Source organism: Indicator indicator, chromosome 34 (assembly GCF_027791375.1).
Source record: "Indicator indicator isolate 239-I01 chromosome 34, UM_Iind_1.1, whole genome shotgun sequence".
Classification (NCBI taxonomy): domain Eukaryota; kingdom Metazoa; phylum Chordata; class Aves; order Piciformes; family Indicatoridae; genus Indicator; species Indicator indicator.
In genome coordinates this window covers 8,296,894-8,315,208 of record NC_072043.1, presented here as the reverse complement: position 1 = coordinate 8,315,208, position 18,315 = coordinate 8,296,894, and the positions used below count along the sequence as shown (strand labels likewise).

At 55.1% G+C, this 18,315-nt stretch overlaps 1 protein-coding gene across 1 annotated transcript; it reads left to right on the top strand.

The window, feature by feature from the left end:
* The first annotated feature begins 4,246 nt into the window (after window positions 1–4,246).
* Window positions 4,247–17,790, top strand: FEZ1 (fasciculation and elongation protein zeta 1). Its single transcript, XM_054395678.1, has 9 exons — window positions 4,247–4,521; window positions 8,752–8,848; window positions 10,080–10,166; window positions 10,790–10,988; window positions 13,327–13,589; window positions 14,764–14,844; window positions 15,188–15,263; window positions 16,142–16,207; window positions 17,761–17,790. Exons 1-9 carry the CDS (start codon window positions 4,247–4,249, stop codon window positions 17,775–17,777), a joined length of 1,161 nt encoding a protein of 386 aa, XP_054251653.1. The 3' UTR covers window positions 17,778–17,790.
* Window positions 17,791–18,315: the final 525 nt, after the last annotated feature.

Below are 18,315 nucleotides of genomic sequence, written 5' to 3'. Positions count from 1 at the left end.
CCAGTTTTGGGCCACCCCCCAGATCCCCCCATCCCCCTCAATTGCGGAGCCCCACCCTGTCCCGGTGCCCAAACCTCCATACACTCCTCCCCTCCGCACTCCAATTTCCACTCCCCTCGCACCCCAGGCGTGGTTCCCTCGTCACTGTCACCCACCCTGCTGGTGGTCCTCTGTGTGTGTCCCTGATGGCAACACCTCAGTATGGTGGGGGAATTCTCCCTGCTTCCTGCCTGGGGAGACATTGACACAGGGACATGGCTCTCATTGGCACCACGTCAACCCCCTATGCCATGGCCTTGTACTCTAAAATCCCCGCTCCCCATATTTGGAACACCATGGTGTGTCACCAGCACTGGGGACATCCTTAGCGTCACCCCTATCCTTGGGGGCACCCATGTCATACCCCAGCCCCATGTCCCCCTCCCCAAATGACCCTAATGGGTAGCCCATGTCCATTTTTGTCCCCCCTTCTCCCAGCAGCATGTCCCTGTGTGTTCCCCATGTCCTCCTTCAGAGTCCCTGACCCTGCTTTAGTATCCCAATGCTCCCGCCATGTCCCTATCATCCCCCCCGACAGTGTCCCTGTGGTCCTTCCAGTGGCCTTGCACTGGAGATAAGAGACGTGGTGACACCTCAGGATGTTAACAGATCTGGGACAGGGACGGCCAGCCCTGGGGGGACACAGGTCAGGGGGTACATGAGGACAGGAACAGCCACTCATGGGGGGACACAGGGAAATACAGGGGCGAAAGAGACATGGAGATATGAGTGGTGAATCCCCATGGTCTGTCTCCGTGGTGGGTGACATGTCCCCAGGTGTGTCCCCATGGGGCATGGCATGTCCCCAGGTTGCATGGCATATCCCCATGGGGGCCGGCATATCCCTATCACCCACGTGGGTGGCACATCCACGTGTGTGTCTCCAGGGTGGGTGGTGTGTGCTCAGATGCGTGTCCATGCCAAGTGACAAGTTCCCATGTGTGTTCCCATGGCGAACGGCACAGATGTGCCCCAAGGGTAGGTGCCATGTTCCTGTGATGAGTGGCATGTCCCCAGGGTAGGTTGCCGTGTCCTCGCATGTGTCCTTACGATGGGTGGAAGTCCCCGTGGCAAGTGACATGTCCCCACAAAGGTCCCGTGGCGGGCGGGGGCCGCTGGGGTCACAGTGGTGATCCCGATTTTCAGCGATATTTGAAAGATGACGAGGGTCCGCGGGGGGGAGGATGACGTCAGGGATGCCTTCACCACCCACCGGCCCGGTGACTTCACCCTCTTCCCCGCGCATGCGCAGCGCTGCCCCCTCCGTTCCCCTCCCCCCCGCACTCCTTTCCATCCCGTCCGTATCTGGAGCTGCTGCGCGGAGGATGCGGGGCCGCAGGTGGGTGAGGGGAAGGGGGAGGTGAGAGCAGTGCGGGGGTGAATGGCGGGGGTGGCGTTTTGGGGGTGCCGCAGGGCGGGTGGTGCAGCCGGCGGAGGGTGCAAAGGGGCGTTGCAAGACGATGGGGGAGGATGTTTGGATGCGTTCCCGGGGGTCGGGTGTATGATAGGGGGGGCAGTCGGGGGCGTTGTGGGTAACTGGGGGGGAGGGGGTGCGCACATCGTTCGCTGCTCCAGGGTAGGGCTGGAGGTGCGTGGATGGAGGAGGGGGAAGAGGGAGAGTCGTGCCGCAACGGTGCATTGGGGAGCAAGGGGGTGCGCTGAGGTATACGGCGAGGGGGAGTCGGAATTTCGAGGGTGCATTCTAGGGGGTGCTCGGGAGCGGATCAGCATCCGTGCAGGGGGGTGCGCTGTGAGATGCGCAGGCGCTGCGAGGGAGGGGTGGGGGGGTTGGGTGCATGACGTGGGGGGGCATGCATGGAGCTGCACGTACAGGGGTGCAGCAGGCGCAGCTCGGGTTTGGGGTACATGTAGCATTTGGGGAGGCACTCAATGCATGCTTACATGGGGGGGCTGTTGGGGAGGTGTCCCTGCACCCATGGGAGCGCATGTATGTGGAGGACGTGTGTGCAGTGTCTGCTTGCACCCCAGCACCCGCACATCCACACACCTGAGCACACATGCGGCTTGTATCCACCCCTGTGACTGCACTCACCTCAACATCCATGAGCTGCCAGAGCACGCGTGCACCCTCATCTGCATGCACCCCTTGCATCCATGTGCATCTCTGTGTGTGCTTGCATCCCTTGCAGATGTGCACCATGACATGCATGCAGCACAGGTACACTGTGCCTCCTCATATGTGCATCTCTGTGTGTGCTTGTAGCATTTTGCACACACCCCAACACACAAGCAGCATGTTCACTGTGCACATCTGCACCTTCATGTGCGTGCACCCCTTGCACCTGTGTGTATCTGTGTGCTTGCATCCCTGTGCGCACACCCCAACACACACACGTTGTTGGAGCACAAACGCAGCATGTTCAGGTGCACAGCTGTGCACTCCTGCATATGTGCACTTGCACCCTCTACATGCAGCCCACCCAACATGCATGCACCACGTGTACACCGTGCACACATGCAGCCTCACCTGCGCCTTGCACATGCATGCACCCCAGTGTGCATCATCAGACAGGGGGGTGCACACACAGCCTGGACACATGAGGGCTTCCTTCAGGCCCATGGAGGTTCCTGCAGGCACAGTGCTGCACACATGTGGAGATGCACCGCTGCACAGGCTGTGCTCCAAGACCACACTGCCCACATTTTGCCCCAAGACCACCCTGCCTCAGTGGAGGGGTCACCAGGGCAACGAGAGAAGGCTGGGGTGGTGGCACCTGTACTAGCTTGCTCCTTGGCTACTGTTTGCTTCCTGTGAGGCTACTGCTAAGATACTGCTCTCAATAATGATGAGGGAGTGATAGTGAGAGATACTATCAAGACACAGCTGAGATACTCTCAGGACAGTGCTGGGATGTTACTAAGATGCTATCAAGAATTCACTGAAGTGCTCTCAGGATACTCTGCAGACAGTGCTGAGGTGCTCTTGGAGTGGCATTAAGATACTATCAGGATACTATGTGGATGCTACTGGGATACTGCAAAAACACTACTAAGATACTATCAGGGCATGACCAGGATGCTCTCAGGATACTTCTAAGATTTTTCCATAATCTGTCCAAGGTTGATACTGAGATCCTCTGACAGGTATCCCTGAGCAGTGCTAGCTCACCATTACTCTGAGGATGCTACAACAGGTAGAATTAAGATGCTTTCAGCAGAGTAATGTGGCCCTAAGGTAGTATCTGGATATGACATTGCTCTACCTAGATACCATCAGGACACTACTAAGGAGGTAGCTATATAACCACTACAGCACTGTTAGGATACTACCAGGACACTGTATACTGCTGTGGTTCTACCAGAACAGTTAGGCTACAACTAGGATGCTATTGGGATACTCCCTGGTGTGCTAGTACAACTGACCTAATACAGTAGCTACTACTAGGATACTCTCAATATAGCACAAAGATACTATCAGGACACTGCTAAGGTGTTACCAGGGTAGTACTGCCTGGATAAGATAACACTGAGATACTGTCACAATACTATTGAGGTACTACTGAGGCCATTGCTAGAGTACTCCCAAGATAGTATCAGGATACTACGATGCTACTGTCAGGATGCTACCACAATGCTGCTAAGGTGCTATCAGGACAGTACTCATTTTTTATTGGCGTGCTGTCAGGATGCTAGTAGGTTACTTCTGAGATACTTCAAAGATTAGGAAAAACAGTGGGAAGATGCTTCTGGGATACTATCAGGTCATAAGTCAAGCTTTTGGGTTACTGTCAGCACATTGCTGATACTAATATGATACTTGCATCATGACACTTTCAGGATGCTACTTAATGATATAGTGTAAGGACAGTACTAGGATACTACCAGTTCAGTGAAAAAGGAGGTGGTTGTGATACTTTGTTATGTACTATCAGGGTAACACTAAGATACTTCTGGACTATTATCAACACTTTGTTGCTACTAGTAAAGTACTCCTAGTGTACTGTCAGAATATCAGCATGTTTCTGTAGCACTAAGAGACTTTGAAGACGGTACTAAGGTACTGTTGGGATACTACTAGAATACTGCAGAAATACCACTGGTCAAGTAACATCTGTGGAGTATGGTTTCAGGCAACATGGTGGCACCAAAGCAAATGGGGAGTCCTGGTGTTGTAGCCTGTGAGTAGCCCGGTGCCTCACAGGCACCCTCTCCCCGCAGCTAAGGCAGCACGTCGGTGTTGAGGAGGATGGAGGCACCCCTGGTCAGCCTGGAGGAGGAGTTCGAGGAGAGTCCCGGGGAGGATGGGGGGACCCCGCAGCACAGCGCAGACCTGGCGCTGACTGAGCTGGAGAGCTTCTCGGCCGAGATGATGAGCTTCAAGTCAATGGAGGACCTGGTGCAGGAGTTTGACGAGAAGCTCACCGTCTGCTTCCGCAACTATGATGCAGCCACCGAGGGCCTGGCCCCTGTGCGAGGGCAGCTTCAGGCGCAGGAAGAGGAGGAGCGCCTCCAGGATGAGGAGTGAGTAAGGCCTCCCTGCTCCTGGGGCCACGTGCCTCCTCACACCTGCATGTTCCACCCCTCCCCAATGCAAATTGGCTCCTGCATTGCAGCACATTCACACAACACATCAAAGCAGTGGTATAGTAACCTGTAAGTAAGCTCCCTCACAGCCCACATGCCTCCTTGCATCCTTGTGAGGCTTTCCTTACCAGCTCCCTGCATTGTGGCATGGTGATGCACCATGTCAGGAGTAGTGCTGTAGTATCCTATGAGTAAGGACTCCTTCAGGGTCTACATGCTACCTTGCATACTAACATGCTACACCCCACATGCAGCTCATTCCCCCGCATTGTGGAGTAGTCACACAGCACCATGGAGTAGCTGTATAGTATCCTATAAGTAGGCCACCCTTGGGCATGGTCGTGAGATACACCCCTCCCACAGCATGCAGACCAGCTTACTCCATTGCAGAGTGGTTGTGTAGCACCTCAGAGTAACAGTGGAGCATGCTATGAGTAGTGTCCCTCTGGGGCCTATTCCACTTCCTTGCCTGCTTGTAAGTTCTCCACAGTGCGGATATCAGCCTCTGCGCTGTTGCATGATCCTGCAGCACCTTAGAGCAGCTGTGTAGTAGCTGTGTGGAATCCTTGGAGTACCTGTGTAGCATGCATGGAGAAGCTGAATAATACCCTTGGAACAGGTGTGTAGCATCCATGGAGTAGTTGTGTGGGGTCCTTTGAGTACCTGTGCAGCATGCGTGGAGTAGCTGTGTAGGATCTTCTGAGGAGCTACCCTATGTTGCATTGCAGGGGGTCCTGGCAGTCGCAGTCCATGTGAGGAGAGCCCCCAGGCTCGTGAATGTAGACCTTGAGTAAGGTGTGAGTAGAGCTTAGCTGCTGCTTGCATCATATAAGCTCTGCCCCAGGTCAGGGGGCAGCTAATCTGGGGCAGAATCCCCCAATTTCTACCCCTCGTGGTGGTGTTTGCATTCAGAACTCAGTTTTCATTAATCCCTGGGTTTTTTGTTTGCAAAATGCCTCTTTTGGCAGCCAGTTTTTAGCAGCCATCATCCATTTGTGCCCTAAAAAAGGCATTTCTGTGTCTCTTTAATTATTTCCCAGCCTGCTTGATGCTCATTTCTAACCACCCCAAAGTGGTCTTTTTCCACCCAAAACCCCCCAAGTCGTTTTGTTTTGCTGTGATTTTATTTTGTTTTCCAACCAGACCTGCAGAGGCCTAATTCTGTGTCAGAACTGACCAAACTGATGAGTTTTCGGAGCAAAAAAAAAAAGGAGGCTTTTGGCCCCCCGCCGGGAGCAGCCCGGGAGCACTGCGCTGTCACCAGCTGCGCCTCTTTGTGCTGCTATTGTGTGGGTTTGGGTCACTTTGGGCAAAACAGGGTGGGGTTTTTTTTGTCCTTTTTGAATGAGGCCTGTGTGTGGGGGCAGGGGATGGGCTGGGACTGAGTTTCCCTTTTCATTAACCAATTCTTGCCGTATTTAACCCAGAAATGTGCCTGGGCCTGCAGGGTGCTGTCTCTTTAAGAGCAGGCATTTTAAAAAGCAAATTTGGGGGTGTTTTGGGTAAAAATCAGGGGGTTGGATATTTCTGGGCTATGATTTGTGAATTTTGTGATTATGGAGAAAATTAAGATGGAGTGAGAAGGGAGGGAAATGACCAAAAAAGAGCATTTTGGGAGGGTGTTGGGGGGCAGGTGGTTTTGGGGTGATTTGGAGGCTATCAGGATGTGCCACAGTGCCAGACTGGGGGAAGCTGGGGGGAGATGCATGCACTGGGGAGAAATTTAGGCATCTCTTTTTTGTGTCTTTTCCCCCATTGTGGAGCTTTTCTCTTTTTTTTGACCTTTTCCTGATGCTGTCATTTCCCAATTCCTTTCTTCCATTTTCTCCCTGCTTTGTCTCCTTCCTCCTCTTCTTTTTTTCTCCACTTTCCCCCCTTTTACACTTTTTTCCTTTTTTCCTCTTTTCCCCCTTTTGCCCTTCCCCCCTTTTTCCCTTTTCTTCTTTCCCCTCTTTTCCTCTTTTTTGTCCCTTTTTTCCTTTTTCCCTCTCTTTTTCATATTCCCCCCCTTTTCACCCATTTTTCCTCCATTTTCCTCTTCTCCCCTTTTTATTCCCTTACCACCCCTTTTTCCCCTTTTCCTTCTTTTTTTCCCTTTTCCCCCCCTTTCATTTTTTTCCCTCTTTTCCCCTTTTCCCTCCTTTTCCCACTTCCCCCTCTTTTTAATCTTTCCCCCCTCTTTCTTCCCTTTCCCCCTTTTCCCTCTTCTCCTTTCCCCCTTTTTCCCTCTTTTCCCCCTTTTCCCCCTTTCCCCCTTTTTCCTCTTCCCCCCCTTTTCCTTTTATTTTCCTCTTTTTTCCTCTTCCCCCCAATTTTTCCTCTTTTCCCCTTTATTTTTCCATTTTCCTCCTTTTTCTTCTTTTTCACCCCCCCTTTCCCAGTTTTTCTTCTTTTTCATCTTATTTTCCACACATTTCCCACATTTTTCCCTTCCCAACCCCTGCCATCCTTCACCCTCTGCTTTTCCCCTTTTTCTTCACAGTCCCTCTCCCCCCTGCAGCTTTTTGAGGTTGAAACTTGGCACAGTTTGTCCAGTCCTGAAGGGCAGAATCAGGCACCTGTGGGGCAGGGGGTAGGGTGGGGCAGGGCACTTCTGGAGTAGCTTTAGGGTATTGTGGGGCATTTGGGGTGTCCAGGCTGCAGTCTAGGGGCATTTGGGTAGTGTTTTGAGTCAGTTTGGGGCTGTTTAGTGGGGCCAGTTGGAGGGTTTCAGGACATCCCAGATGGGGTTTGGGGTGTTTTGAGAGCATTTTTGGATGTTCCAGGGACAACTTTTGGGGTCTTTCAAGTTGATTTTGTAGGTTCAATGCAGTTTTGGGGTGATAATCTGGGGGGAGATTGTGTTCAGGGTGGCATTTTGAGGTGGAGTGATGGCATTTTGGGGCATTTCAGCATCTTTTGGGGAGCTTCGAGGCATTTTGGGGTCTTGCAGAAGTGTTTTAGGGTGGTGGGCAGTCAGGGGATGCCCTGAACATCGTGGTGGCATTTTGGTAAGTTCTTTGGGGTGTCAGGACAACTTTTTGCGGTGGTTTAGGGTGTTTCTGGGCAATGTTTCAGGACAGCATTTTGAGATCTTTCCCAGTGGCCTTTTGGGTTTTTTTCTGAGGCGTTTTGGGCAATGTTTCAGGAAAGCTTTTTAGGGTATTTCTGGGTGTGCAGGTGTAACATTTTGGGGTAGTTTGGGGCATTCAGGGGTTTTGGGGTGGTGGTTTGGAGGATTTCAGGAGCATTGTGGCATTTTGCGGCATTTTGGAGCTTTGAGATGTTTAGGGGCATTTTAGGCTGTTGCAAAGTAACATTTGGAGATGCTTTGGGGCATTTCAGATGGTCTTGGGCCACTGTTAGAGAATGGCATTTTGGGGTGTTTCTGGGGTATTTGGAGATGTTTAGGGATGTTTCAGGACATGATGGTGGTGTTTTGAGGGGGGCATTTCAGGACATTTCAAGGTGGTCTTTTGGGGCATCTGGAGACATTTCTGGACGTTGCAGTGGCTTTTCAAGGGGGTGTTTTGATGGCACATTTCAAAATGATGTTTGGAGGCAGCATTTCAGGGCATTTCAGAAAAATGATGGAATTGGAGAAGCTTTGAAGTTTTCTAAGGCAGGATTTTCTAAGGCAGGATCCTTTTCCACAAGCCATCCCCTAACAGCATGCCAGAACGCCTTGTACCACCCCAAAACACAGCCCCAGAAACACCTTGAAATGTGCCCTCCCATCCAAAACCACCAAGATGCCCAAAACATCTCAAAACACCCAGTGTCCTAGAAGACCCTAATACTCCAGACAGACCTCAGAGCAGCCTTCCAGTACCTGAAGGGGCTACAAGAAGGCTGCAGAGGGACTGATCCCAAAGGCCTGCAGGGACAGGACCAGGGACAATGATTTGGGATGAGAGCAGAGCAGATTGAGATTGGATGTGAAGAAGAAGTTCTGCACCAGGAGGCTGCTGGAACACTGCAGCAGGTTGCCCAGGGAGCTGGTTGAGGCTCCATCCCTGGAGATACTGAAGGTGAGGCTGGACAGGGCTCTGGGCAACCTGATGCAGGGGAGGATGTCCCTGCTGCCTGCAGGGGGTTGGACTGGGTGAGCTCTGGAGGATCCTTCCAACCCAACCATTCTATATTCTATGGTTTTGGAGTCACTACTCACCACCCACCTCTCTGCAGGGTCTGGGATGCTCTCACCGATGGCTTTGGCCCCCGAGGCTCCCCCCGGCCCTGGCTGCTCCCCGAGGCCGAGGTCCTTGACAGCAGCGACCTCCAGGTATGGCTGTGACTGTCCCCTCCCATCCCTGGCTTCCCAACCCCTGCCCTGCCTCCACATGACCCTCAGGTGATGACTGACAGCTCTCAGCCAGCCCCAAGTCTCAGCTGCCAGCAGCAAGCTACCCAGAAATGGTATTTTCATTGCACTGGTTGCCCACATTTTGCGGTGACATCAGACATAAATGGGCAAGTTTCAGTGTTTGGTTCAGGGATCTGCTCTTTGCCAGTTTACCCAGGAGCCAGGAGGGAGCTGGCATGTGGTTTGTGGTAGGAAACGTTTTTGCCATGGTGAGGTCCTGCTGCTAACAGCTGTGCTTCGGGCTGTGGGAGGGCTCAGAGATGCCCCCAGACCCACTGAGCTCAGGCTGTTTGGGTGTTCAGGATGGCCCTCAGTTGGGTGGAGAAGAATTTCATGGGTTATTTTCTGCTAAAAAGATGGGAAGATCTGGGGAAAGTGGTGAAAAAGATGTCTCCCTCTTCACTATCTCCAGCAAACATCTTCACCCATCACTTTCCCATCCAGCATCCCCCCCCGACATCTCCCCATCCAATGTCTCCATCTGACCTCTTCCCCGTGAAACTTCACCGTCCATCATCTCCCTATCTGACACCGCCAGCATCTCTATCCAGCAGCTCCCCATCCAGTGCCACCATCCAATTCAAACATCTCTCCATCCTACATCTCCATCTTGCCCAGTTTCCCAATCCATTGTCTCCATCCACCAACTCCCCATCCAGTGTCTCCCCATGCAGCATACCTCTCTGTCTCCTTGCAGACCTCCCCTTGCCATGCTTCCCTGGCCATCGTCTCCCTCTCCAGTGTCTCCAGCATCCCCATCCAGTGTCCCCATGCAAAGTCCCTATCTAAAGTTCCATCCAGCATCCCTGTCTAGAATTTCCCCATCCAACATCTCCAATCATCTCTCTCTTGTCTCAGGTGACATCATCTCATCTCTCAGGTGTCCCTGTCCAATATCCTCCCACTCAGCTTCTCCACCCAATGTCCTCTCCCAACATTTCTCCAGTGTTCTCATCCAGTGTCTCCATCCAATGCTCTTGTCCAGTGTCTCCCTGTCCAGTGTCCCCATCCATGTCTCCCATGTCCCCATGTCCCCCTGAGCTGTGGTTCCCTGGTGGCTGTCCCTGTGGCCTGGGCCACACCAGGGCTGTGCTTGTGCTGGGCTGTGCCTGTGGTGCCACCAAGGCCACCCAGCCTGTGTCTCCTGCAGCTCTGCGAGAAGGAGGAGGAGGAACTCACCGAGAGGAGCGAGCAAGACTCGGGCATCAATGAGGAGCCACTGCTGACAGCCGAGCAGGTACCTCTGGTCCCCATGTCCACCACGTCCCCTGAAAGCTTTGGGCCCCCAGTATGGCCTTGACCCAACCCAGCCCCATGGCCGTGTGCTGGAAGCACAGGAGGCCAGATCCCCAGAGCCCATCACCTTGGGATGCAGGGTGCAGGATCCAGGTATAGGATGCAGTCAGGTAGATATGCAGGTCTGGGGTGTGAGGTCCTGTGGCACATGGGAATGCAGGGTGCAAATGCAGGGTGCAAAGGGAGGCTGCAGGATACAGGGGGGTGCAAGTGCAGGTGCTGCAGATACAGGATCAAGGAAGCTAGATGCAGATGGAGGATGACAGGGAGGATGGAGGATGAAGATGGAGGGTGAAAGGGGGTTGGGGGAATGCAGAATGAAGGGAAGGGTGGAGAATGAAGGGGAGAATGGAGGATAAAGGGGAGGGTGGAGGCTGAAGGAGATGGTGGAGGATGCAGTGTCCAGGATGCTGATACAGATGGAGGATGAAGAGCCAGGTTGCAGCTGAGGGTGCAGGATGGGGATGCAGCAAGCAGCAACAGGATGTTGCTGTGGCCTGCAGGGTGCAGATGTGAGGTGGAGGCAGGATGCAGGTGCACATGGAAGACACTGAAACCCTGCAGGTTATTGAGGAGCTGGAGGAGCTGATGCAGAGTTCACCTGACCCTGAGGCTGACCCTGAGGGAGATGAGGAGGAAGAAGACGAGGAGGAGGAAGCTGAGGCCGATGCTGAAGGCGAAGGTGGCGGTGGGGGAACAGAGCCCATCCTGCTGCATGAGCTGCAGGCTTTCTGCCCCGCCAACAACAACTGCTCCCATGGAGGTACAGCAGCAACACCCAAACCAGGTGCTTTTTGGGGGCAATTCCAATCACACTGGGACAAGTGAGGCTCTGCAGGCTCCAGGGCTGGCTTGGTTCTGTTGGGCCAGGAGAGGGTTGTGAGCAAGACATTAAGAGCATGGAGATCCTGCTTACAATATAGTGTTAAATGCAGTACTGAGGGGTGCTGAGGGGGTCGTACAGCCTCCTTTCTCCATGTGTGTGGAGATGTTGGAATGCTCTTGAGTGGTGTTTGGGAAATGCACTTCCCTGAGAGCACCAAGTGTGTGGCAGGCTCAGTGCTAAGCCCTGCACAGGGCAGACCTCAGTGTCAGTCCAGGCTGGGGCTGAAGGGCTGCAGAGCAGCCCTGAGGAGAAGGCCTTGGGGGTTCTGGGGGCGCAAAGCTGGACAGGTGCCGGCACCAAGCGCTGCCAACCCAGCCCCAGCCTGTCCTGGGCTGATCCCCAGCAGTGTGGGCAGCAGGGGCAGGGAGGGGATTCTGCCCCTCTGCTCTGCTCTGCTCAGACCCCCCCTGCAGTGCTGGGGCAGCTCTGGAGCCCTCAGCACAGCACAGACAGGGAGCTGGGGGAGCAGGGCCAGAGGAGGCCACAGCAATGCTGGCAGGGCTGGAAGCCTCTGCTGGGAGCCAGGCTGAGAGAGTTGGGCTTGGGCAGCCTGCAGAGGAGAAGGCTCCAGGGACACCTTCTGGTGGCCTTGCAGGGCTTGAAGAAAGCTGGAGACAGAGTTTGGAGCAGGACCTGTTGGGCCAGGCCAAGGGGGGATGGCTTGGAAGGCAAAGAGGGAGCTTGAGAGTGGAGAGAAGGGAGAAATGTTTGAGGCTGAGGGTGGGGAGAGCCTGGCCCAGGCTGCCCAGAGAGGTGGGAGCTGCCCCATGGCTGGCAGCAGTGCAGCTCAGGTTGTTTGGGGTTGTGAGCAACCTGCTCTGGTTGGGGATGTCTCTGCAGGGGAGCTGGACTGGATGAGTTCAAAATGTCCCTTCCCACCCAAGCCAGTCTGGGATTCCACGATTCTCACTGCCCTCTGCATGTTGCTTAGTCCCTGGAGCACAGCTCCTGCTTTCCCCTCCCTGCACCTTGCAGCTCCCCAGGAGCAGGCTGTTAAGGCTCTCATTCCCCCGGGCCTTTTGGTAATTCCCCTTAATTGCTCATCCCTTTTCATTCCTGGTGCCTGCCACTTCTTGCAATGCCCTAGTTGCTCTGCACACCTCATTTGTGGCTCTGGGCCTCTCAGTAATTACAGCCTGCAGTCATTAATTGGGAGCTCAGTGAATGCACCATGCAGCTTATTAATTACCCCAGACTGTCCCTGCGTGTGGCTTGTGTCCCCCTGTGCTGTGGAGGGCTCTGCTGGTACCAGGAACTACACTGCACTGTACCACAGGAGGCACTCACTGCACTGGGCGTTGTCCATGCTGCACTGGTGCCTCACCAGTTGCCCTGGGTAGCCCACTGGTGGCTCTGTGCAGTAATTGCAGCCTGCAGCATGCTAACTGCACAAAGCATTTTGCTGATGTGCCTTCTCCTAGTGACAGGTCCCTGCCTGCACTGGGATTTGAAGTGATTGCTCCAGGCATGGCACTGGTTGCACTGGGCCTGTTGTTTTAGTGATCAGTTGTCCATACTGGGACCAATGCTGTTCAGTGTCTTCATCAGTGATGTAAGCAGGTTGATTGAGTGCACCTTCAGCAGGTCTGCAGATGACGCCAACCTGAGTGGTTCAGTCCATACACCAGAGCAGGATCCATCCAAAGGGACCTGGACAGGCTGGAGAATTGGGCCCACATGAACCTCCTGAGGTTCAACAAGGCCAAGGGCCAGGTCTTGCAGCTGGGTCAGGAAACCCGCAGGGTCAGTCCCAGATGGGGCTGAAGTGCTGCAGAGCAGCTCTGAGGAGAAGGCCTTGGGGGTTCTGGGGGTGCAAAGCTGGACAGGAGCCAGCACCGAGCACTGCCAGCCCAGACCCAGCCTGTCCTGGCCTGATCCCCAGTGCCCAGCAGTGTGGGCAGCAGGGGCAGGGAGGACATTCTGCTCCTTTGCTGTGCTCTGCTGAGAACCCCCTGCAGGTCAGGTTGTTTGGGGCTGCGAGCAACCTGCTCTGGTTGGGGAAATCCCTGCTGGCTGCAGGGAGCTGGGCTGGATGAGCTTTAAGGTCCCTTTCCACCCACACCAGTCTGTGTTTCCATGACATGAACAGAAGGTGGCTGTTTCACCAGTTGCATTGGGCAGCCTGTTAAGCACCTCATGCATTTTCATCCTCACCCTATGCCCATCTCTGGTGTCTCTGGTGCACATTCCCATGCCTGTCTCTCGTGCACTGCAGGGCTGGACCGGCTGTCTGCACAGGAGCTGGAGGCAGCGGCAGGGCGCGCGGAGGCGGCGAGCAGGGCACTGTCGGCAGAGCTGGTGGCACAGCTGGCACGCAGGGACGAGCTGGCCTTTGAGAAGGAGGTGAAGACAGCCTTCATTGGGGCGCTGCTGGCCGTGCAGGGAGAGCAGCGCGAGGCCGCCCGGCGCCGGCGCCGCGACAAGGGCCTGAGCCTGCAGGGTGGACGTGCAGAGCGCGGCGGCCACATGCCCAGGAAGGTGAGGCCCTGGAGGCCCAGGAGGCCCAGGAGCAGGGGATGGGGGGAACGTGGACTTTTGGGGCAGGGGATGGGGCAGAGGGACATCTGGCCCAGGTGAGAGGCATCCCTGCCTGTGGCAGAGAGGTTGGGTTGGGTGATCTCTGAGGGCTCTTCCAGCCTGAGATTTGATTCTGTAACATGGGGCAGGAATGGGAGGAAGTGAGGGATGGGAGGAGATGGGGCTGTGGGGACAAGGGGCACAGGGCAAGGGGGGTGAGGGATTGAGGGACGTGGGATAGGGCGATGAGAAGTGGTGGTACCAGGGGACACAGGGCAAGAGGGATGCAGGGAGAGAATGGGGCAGAAAGTCACGGGATGGAGACACAGAACAGGAAGGTGCGGGATTGGGGGGACTCACTGCAGGGGTCTGTGGGAACAGGAGATTGGTCAGGAGGACACAGGGGATATGGGGACTAGGGACACGTTGCGGGGGTCTGTGGGGACAGGAGATGGGCCAGAGGGACACAGGGCAGCGGGATGAGGGATGTGGGGAAATGGGATGCAAGGCAAGGGAATGGGGATGTGGAGGAGTGGGGGGAACGGGGGTTGGGTAATGGGGGACAGGGGAGAGAGATATGGGACAGTGAGACACAAGGCAGGGGATGAAGGATGGGTGGAGATGGGACAGACGCATGTGGGGACAGGGGGACACAGGGTGTGATAGGACAGGACAGAGGCACATGGGGCAGGGTGAAACAAGGCAAAGGGGTGAGAGATAGGGGGACACAGGGTAGGGGGAGTTTGGTTCAGAGGAACATGGGACAGGGAGACAAAAGGCAGGGGAATGAGGAATGGGGTACCTGGGGCAGGACTGGGGAATGTGGAACAGGGGCATGTGAGGACAGGGAGTGGGCTGAGGCAGGAGCCTGAGGGATAGTGGAACAGGACAGGAGGCCTTGGGACAGGGGGATGCAGGGACAGGAGAGGAGATGAGGCAAGGGGACGGGAGGGTGGGGGGACCTGGGTTTGAGTGGATGAGGAACAGAAGTGTGAGAGTGTGGGACCAGGAAATGGGGAGATGTAGATGGGAACCAGGGAGCTGGGGCTGTTGGTGCCAAGAAAGGTGCCAAGGGAGGTGCCAGGGGTGATGTGGATGTCACCAGGAGGTGACAGGGTGCCACCTGTGTCCCCAGCGCTTCAGCATGGAAGGCATCTCCAGCATCCTGCACTCTGGCTTGCGCCAGACCTTCAGCCCTACTGCCAACGAGAAGCAGGTGCCTTTCCCCCCTTTTTTCACCCCAAAATTGCCCCTTTCAGCCCTTGCCCCATTCCTCTGCATCCCTCAAGCCCCTCTTTTAAGAGTTTTCAATTTTACAGCCCCACTCTGTCCCCTACACCCTGCTAATCCAGCTTGCTGAAATCATCGTTTTTTACCCTCCCTGTCAGGGGGGTGCTGTGGGTGGGGGTTGTCAGAATGCAATGAATTCAGCACCCCCACACAATGCCTGCAAGTTAAATGCAGTGCTGCTCCTGGAGGAGTGTGGGGTGAGCTGGTGCAGAGCCTGGGCAGCTTTGTGCCAGTGGGATGGGTTTTGGGATGTTTTCTCTTCTGGCCAGTACCTGAACACGGTGATTCCCTACGAGAAGAAGGGGTCCCCACCCTCTGTCGAGGACCTGCAGATGCTCACCAACAGTGAGTATTTGGTCAAGCCTCTGTTCTGGGGCAGCAGCAGATGTTTTGCATCACCATGGCGGATCCGGGACCCAAACACACATTTTGCATTGCTGCAGCAGCTACAATGCACAGAGCTCCGACATGGTGGAGTTGGAAGGGATCTCTGGAGCTTATCCAGTCCAACCTCCTGCTCCAGCAGGGCAACCACAGCAGCTTGCCCAGGGGCAAAATGCCCAGGGGGGATTGGAAGCTCTCCACACAAGGAGACTCCACAACCTCTCTGGGCAGCCTGCTCCAAGCCTCCAGCACCCTCACACCAAACAACTTTCTCCTCTTCAGCTTAACCTGGAGCCTTCTGGGGTCCAGTTTGTGCCCAGTGCCCCTTGGCCCGGCACTGGGCACCGCTGACAAGAGTCTGGCCACAGCCTCTTGCCCCCCAGGGGCCCTTTAGCTCTTGCTGAGCATTGCTCAGATGCCCTCTGGGGCTGCTCTTCTGCAGGCTCTCAGCCCCAGGGCTCTCAGCCTTTGCTCCTCACAAAGATGTTCTATTGCCTTCACTACCTCATAGCCCTTCCTTGGACTCTCTCCAGTAGTTCTCTGTTTTCTCTTGAACTGGGGAGCTCAGAACTGGACACAATACTCCAGATGAGGCCTCATCCGGGCAGAGATTCAGGTGCAGCAAACACCATCCCCTCCCCCATTTTTGTACCCTTTTGGGGGTAAGACACCCATTCAGCTGCCTGGAGGTGAAAGTGCTTTTTTTGCCTTGTTCTGAGGCCCTGTGCATTGTGGGAAACTCTGACAGTGTCTTTATGGTGACTGCGGGGCTGATTTGGGAGGGAAGGAGATACGGGAGGGCAGTAGAGCTGGGCTTACAGTTCTGTTCCCCCTCGCAGTCCTGTTTGCCATGAAGGAGGGGAATGAGAAGGTGCCCACACTGCTCACGGATTACATCCTCAAAGGTATCTGCTGTCCTTGGGAATTCCCTGCCCACCCCTTGGTGCAGTTCCCATGCCACCCTTGTGTATCCACCACGGACCTCACCCTTGCATCCTTCATGCACCTCCTGTGCCTTCTTGTGCATGTCCTATACATCCCTTACCCCTTCTTCATGCAGCTCTGGTGGATCCTTCATACATCCTTCAGGAATCTCAGATACAGCTCCTGTACATTCCCCACACATCCCTTGTGCACCTGCTGTGCATCCTTCAGCATCTCCCTTGCATCCTCGGCATCCTTCTGCATCTCCCTTGCATCCTCGGCATCCTTCAGCATCTCCCTTGCATCCTCTGCATCCTTCTGCATCTCCCTTGCATCGCTTCTGCAACCCTTGCCCATCCCTCCTGCATCTCTGTGCAGTCCTTATACATGTCCAGTGCATTCTTCATGCATCTTGGGTACATCTCCTGTTGCATCCTTCATGCAGCAGTCATGCACCTCCCATGCATCCTTTGCATCTTTGTGCATTTCCCTTGCATCCTTGGTTGAACCCTTGCCCATCCCTCATGCATCTCCAGTGCATCCTTCATGCACCCCCTGAGTATCCCAGGCACATGCCCTCTGCATCCCAGCTGCATCATCTCCCTTGCATCCTTCCTGCATCTCCTGTGCATCTTTGTGCATCTCCCTATATCCTTTGTGCATCCTCTGGGGACCCCAGGTCCATCTCCTCATACATCCCCATCAGTCCCTGCACATCATCTCTGCATCTCCCTTGTACCGTTATCCACCCACTTCTTTTGTGCAGCCTCAGGAACCTCTCTGTACCCCTCTACCTCTCATGCATCCCTCATCCACCCCCTGTTCATCCTCCATGCATCCCACACAGCCCTTGTGCATCTTTCATGCACCATCATGCATCCCTTCCATGTTCCTCCTGCATCTTCTATGTGTCCCATCTGCAGACCCTGGCCAGCCTTGTGCAGCACTCACCTGCTTGTGCATCCTTGTGCACTTCTGTGCTCTCATGCACACTCATGCATCCTTCTTACACACTTGTGTGCACATGTGCACACTTACCCTTGTTCACCCCTCTGCACCCCCATGCACACTTCTGTATCCTCATGCACCCTTGTGCCCCCTCATGCATCATTGTGCACCCTTGCACACCCCTGTGTATCCCAATGTATGTTGATGCACTCTTGGGCACCCCAGAGCAAGCCTGTTCACCACTGTGCGCCCTCCTGCATCATTGTGTGCTCATGTGTCCCTCTGCCTCCTCCTGCAGCCCTGCACACACTTCTGCATCACCTTGCACTCCCATACACACTCGTTCACCCCAGTCCCTGCTTATGCAGCAGTGTGCACCCTTAATGCATTCTTGTGCATGCCCTTGCACATTCATGCAGCCTGGTGCATCCCTACACACACTTGTGCACCCTCCTGCACCCTAATGTGCATGCTTGTGGGGCACTGTGCACCCTCGTGTCCCCCTCCCAGCTCCTCCCAGTCCTCCCAGGACCTCCCAGTGCCCCTTGTCGGCACCAGCGTCCATCGGGCTCCTCTCTCTTTGCAGTGCTCTGCCCAACCTGAAGCGGTGCTGCCTTTGTGCCCCACCCCCACCCCCGGCGCTTCCCCTGAGAATTCGGGGCCAAACCCCAGGAAAACGGCACAGCTACGCCCCTCCCCCACAGCCCGGTTCAGCCGCGGTCCCCCTGCCCCAGCCCGCACTGCCCCCGCACCCTCCCGACCTTTGCACAACCAGGAAATAAACAAATTGGTTTCATTAGTTAAGCAACCAGGCTCCGGAGTCTGTGTCCAGACCTCCCCCCGCGTCCCCCACCTCTCCCCCACCCCCACCTCGTGGGTTTGCAACTTTTCACAGAATCACAGAACGTTAGGGGTTGGAAGGGCCCTCCAACTCAAGCCCTCCAGCTCAAGCCCTCAGCTCCGACCCTGCAAGTCCCTTCATCATCCTCATCGCTCTCTGTTGGCCTCTCTCCAGCAGTTCCCTCTCTCTCTGGAGCCTGGGAGCCCCAAACTGGACACAGTATTGCAGGGGTGGTCTCAACAGGGGGAGCAGAGGGTTAGCAGAACCTCCCTAGCCCTGCTGGCCACACTCCTGTTGCTG

Excerpts from the sequence above, each read along its gene's own strand:
- FEZ1 (XM_054395678.1), top strand. The coding sequence starts at position 4,247 with ATGGAGGCACCCCTGGTCAGCCTGGAGGAGGAGTTCGAGGAGAGTCCC. Across the intron at positions 10,167-10,789 it reads CACTGCTGACAGCCGAGCAG|GTTATTGAGGAGCTGGAGGA; the intron begins GTACCTCTGGTC and ends GAAACCCTGCAG. Across the intron at positions 15,264-16,141 it reads CCTGCAGATGCTCACCAACA|TCCTGTTTGCCATGAAGGAG; the intron begins GTGAGTATTTGG and ends TCCCCCTCGCAG.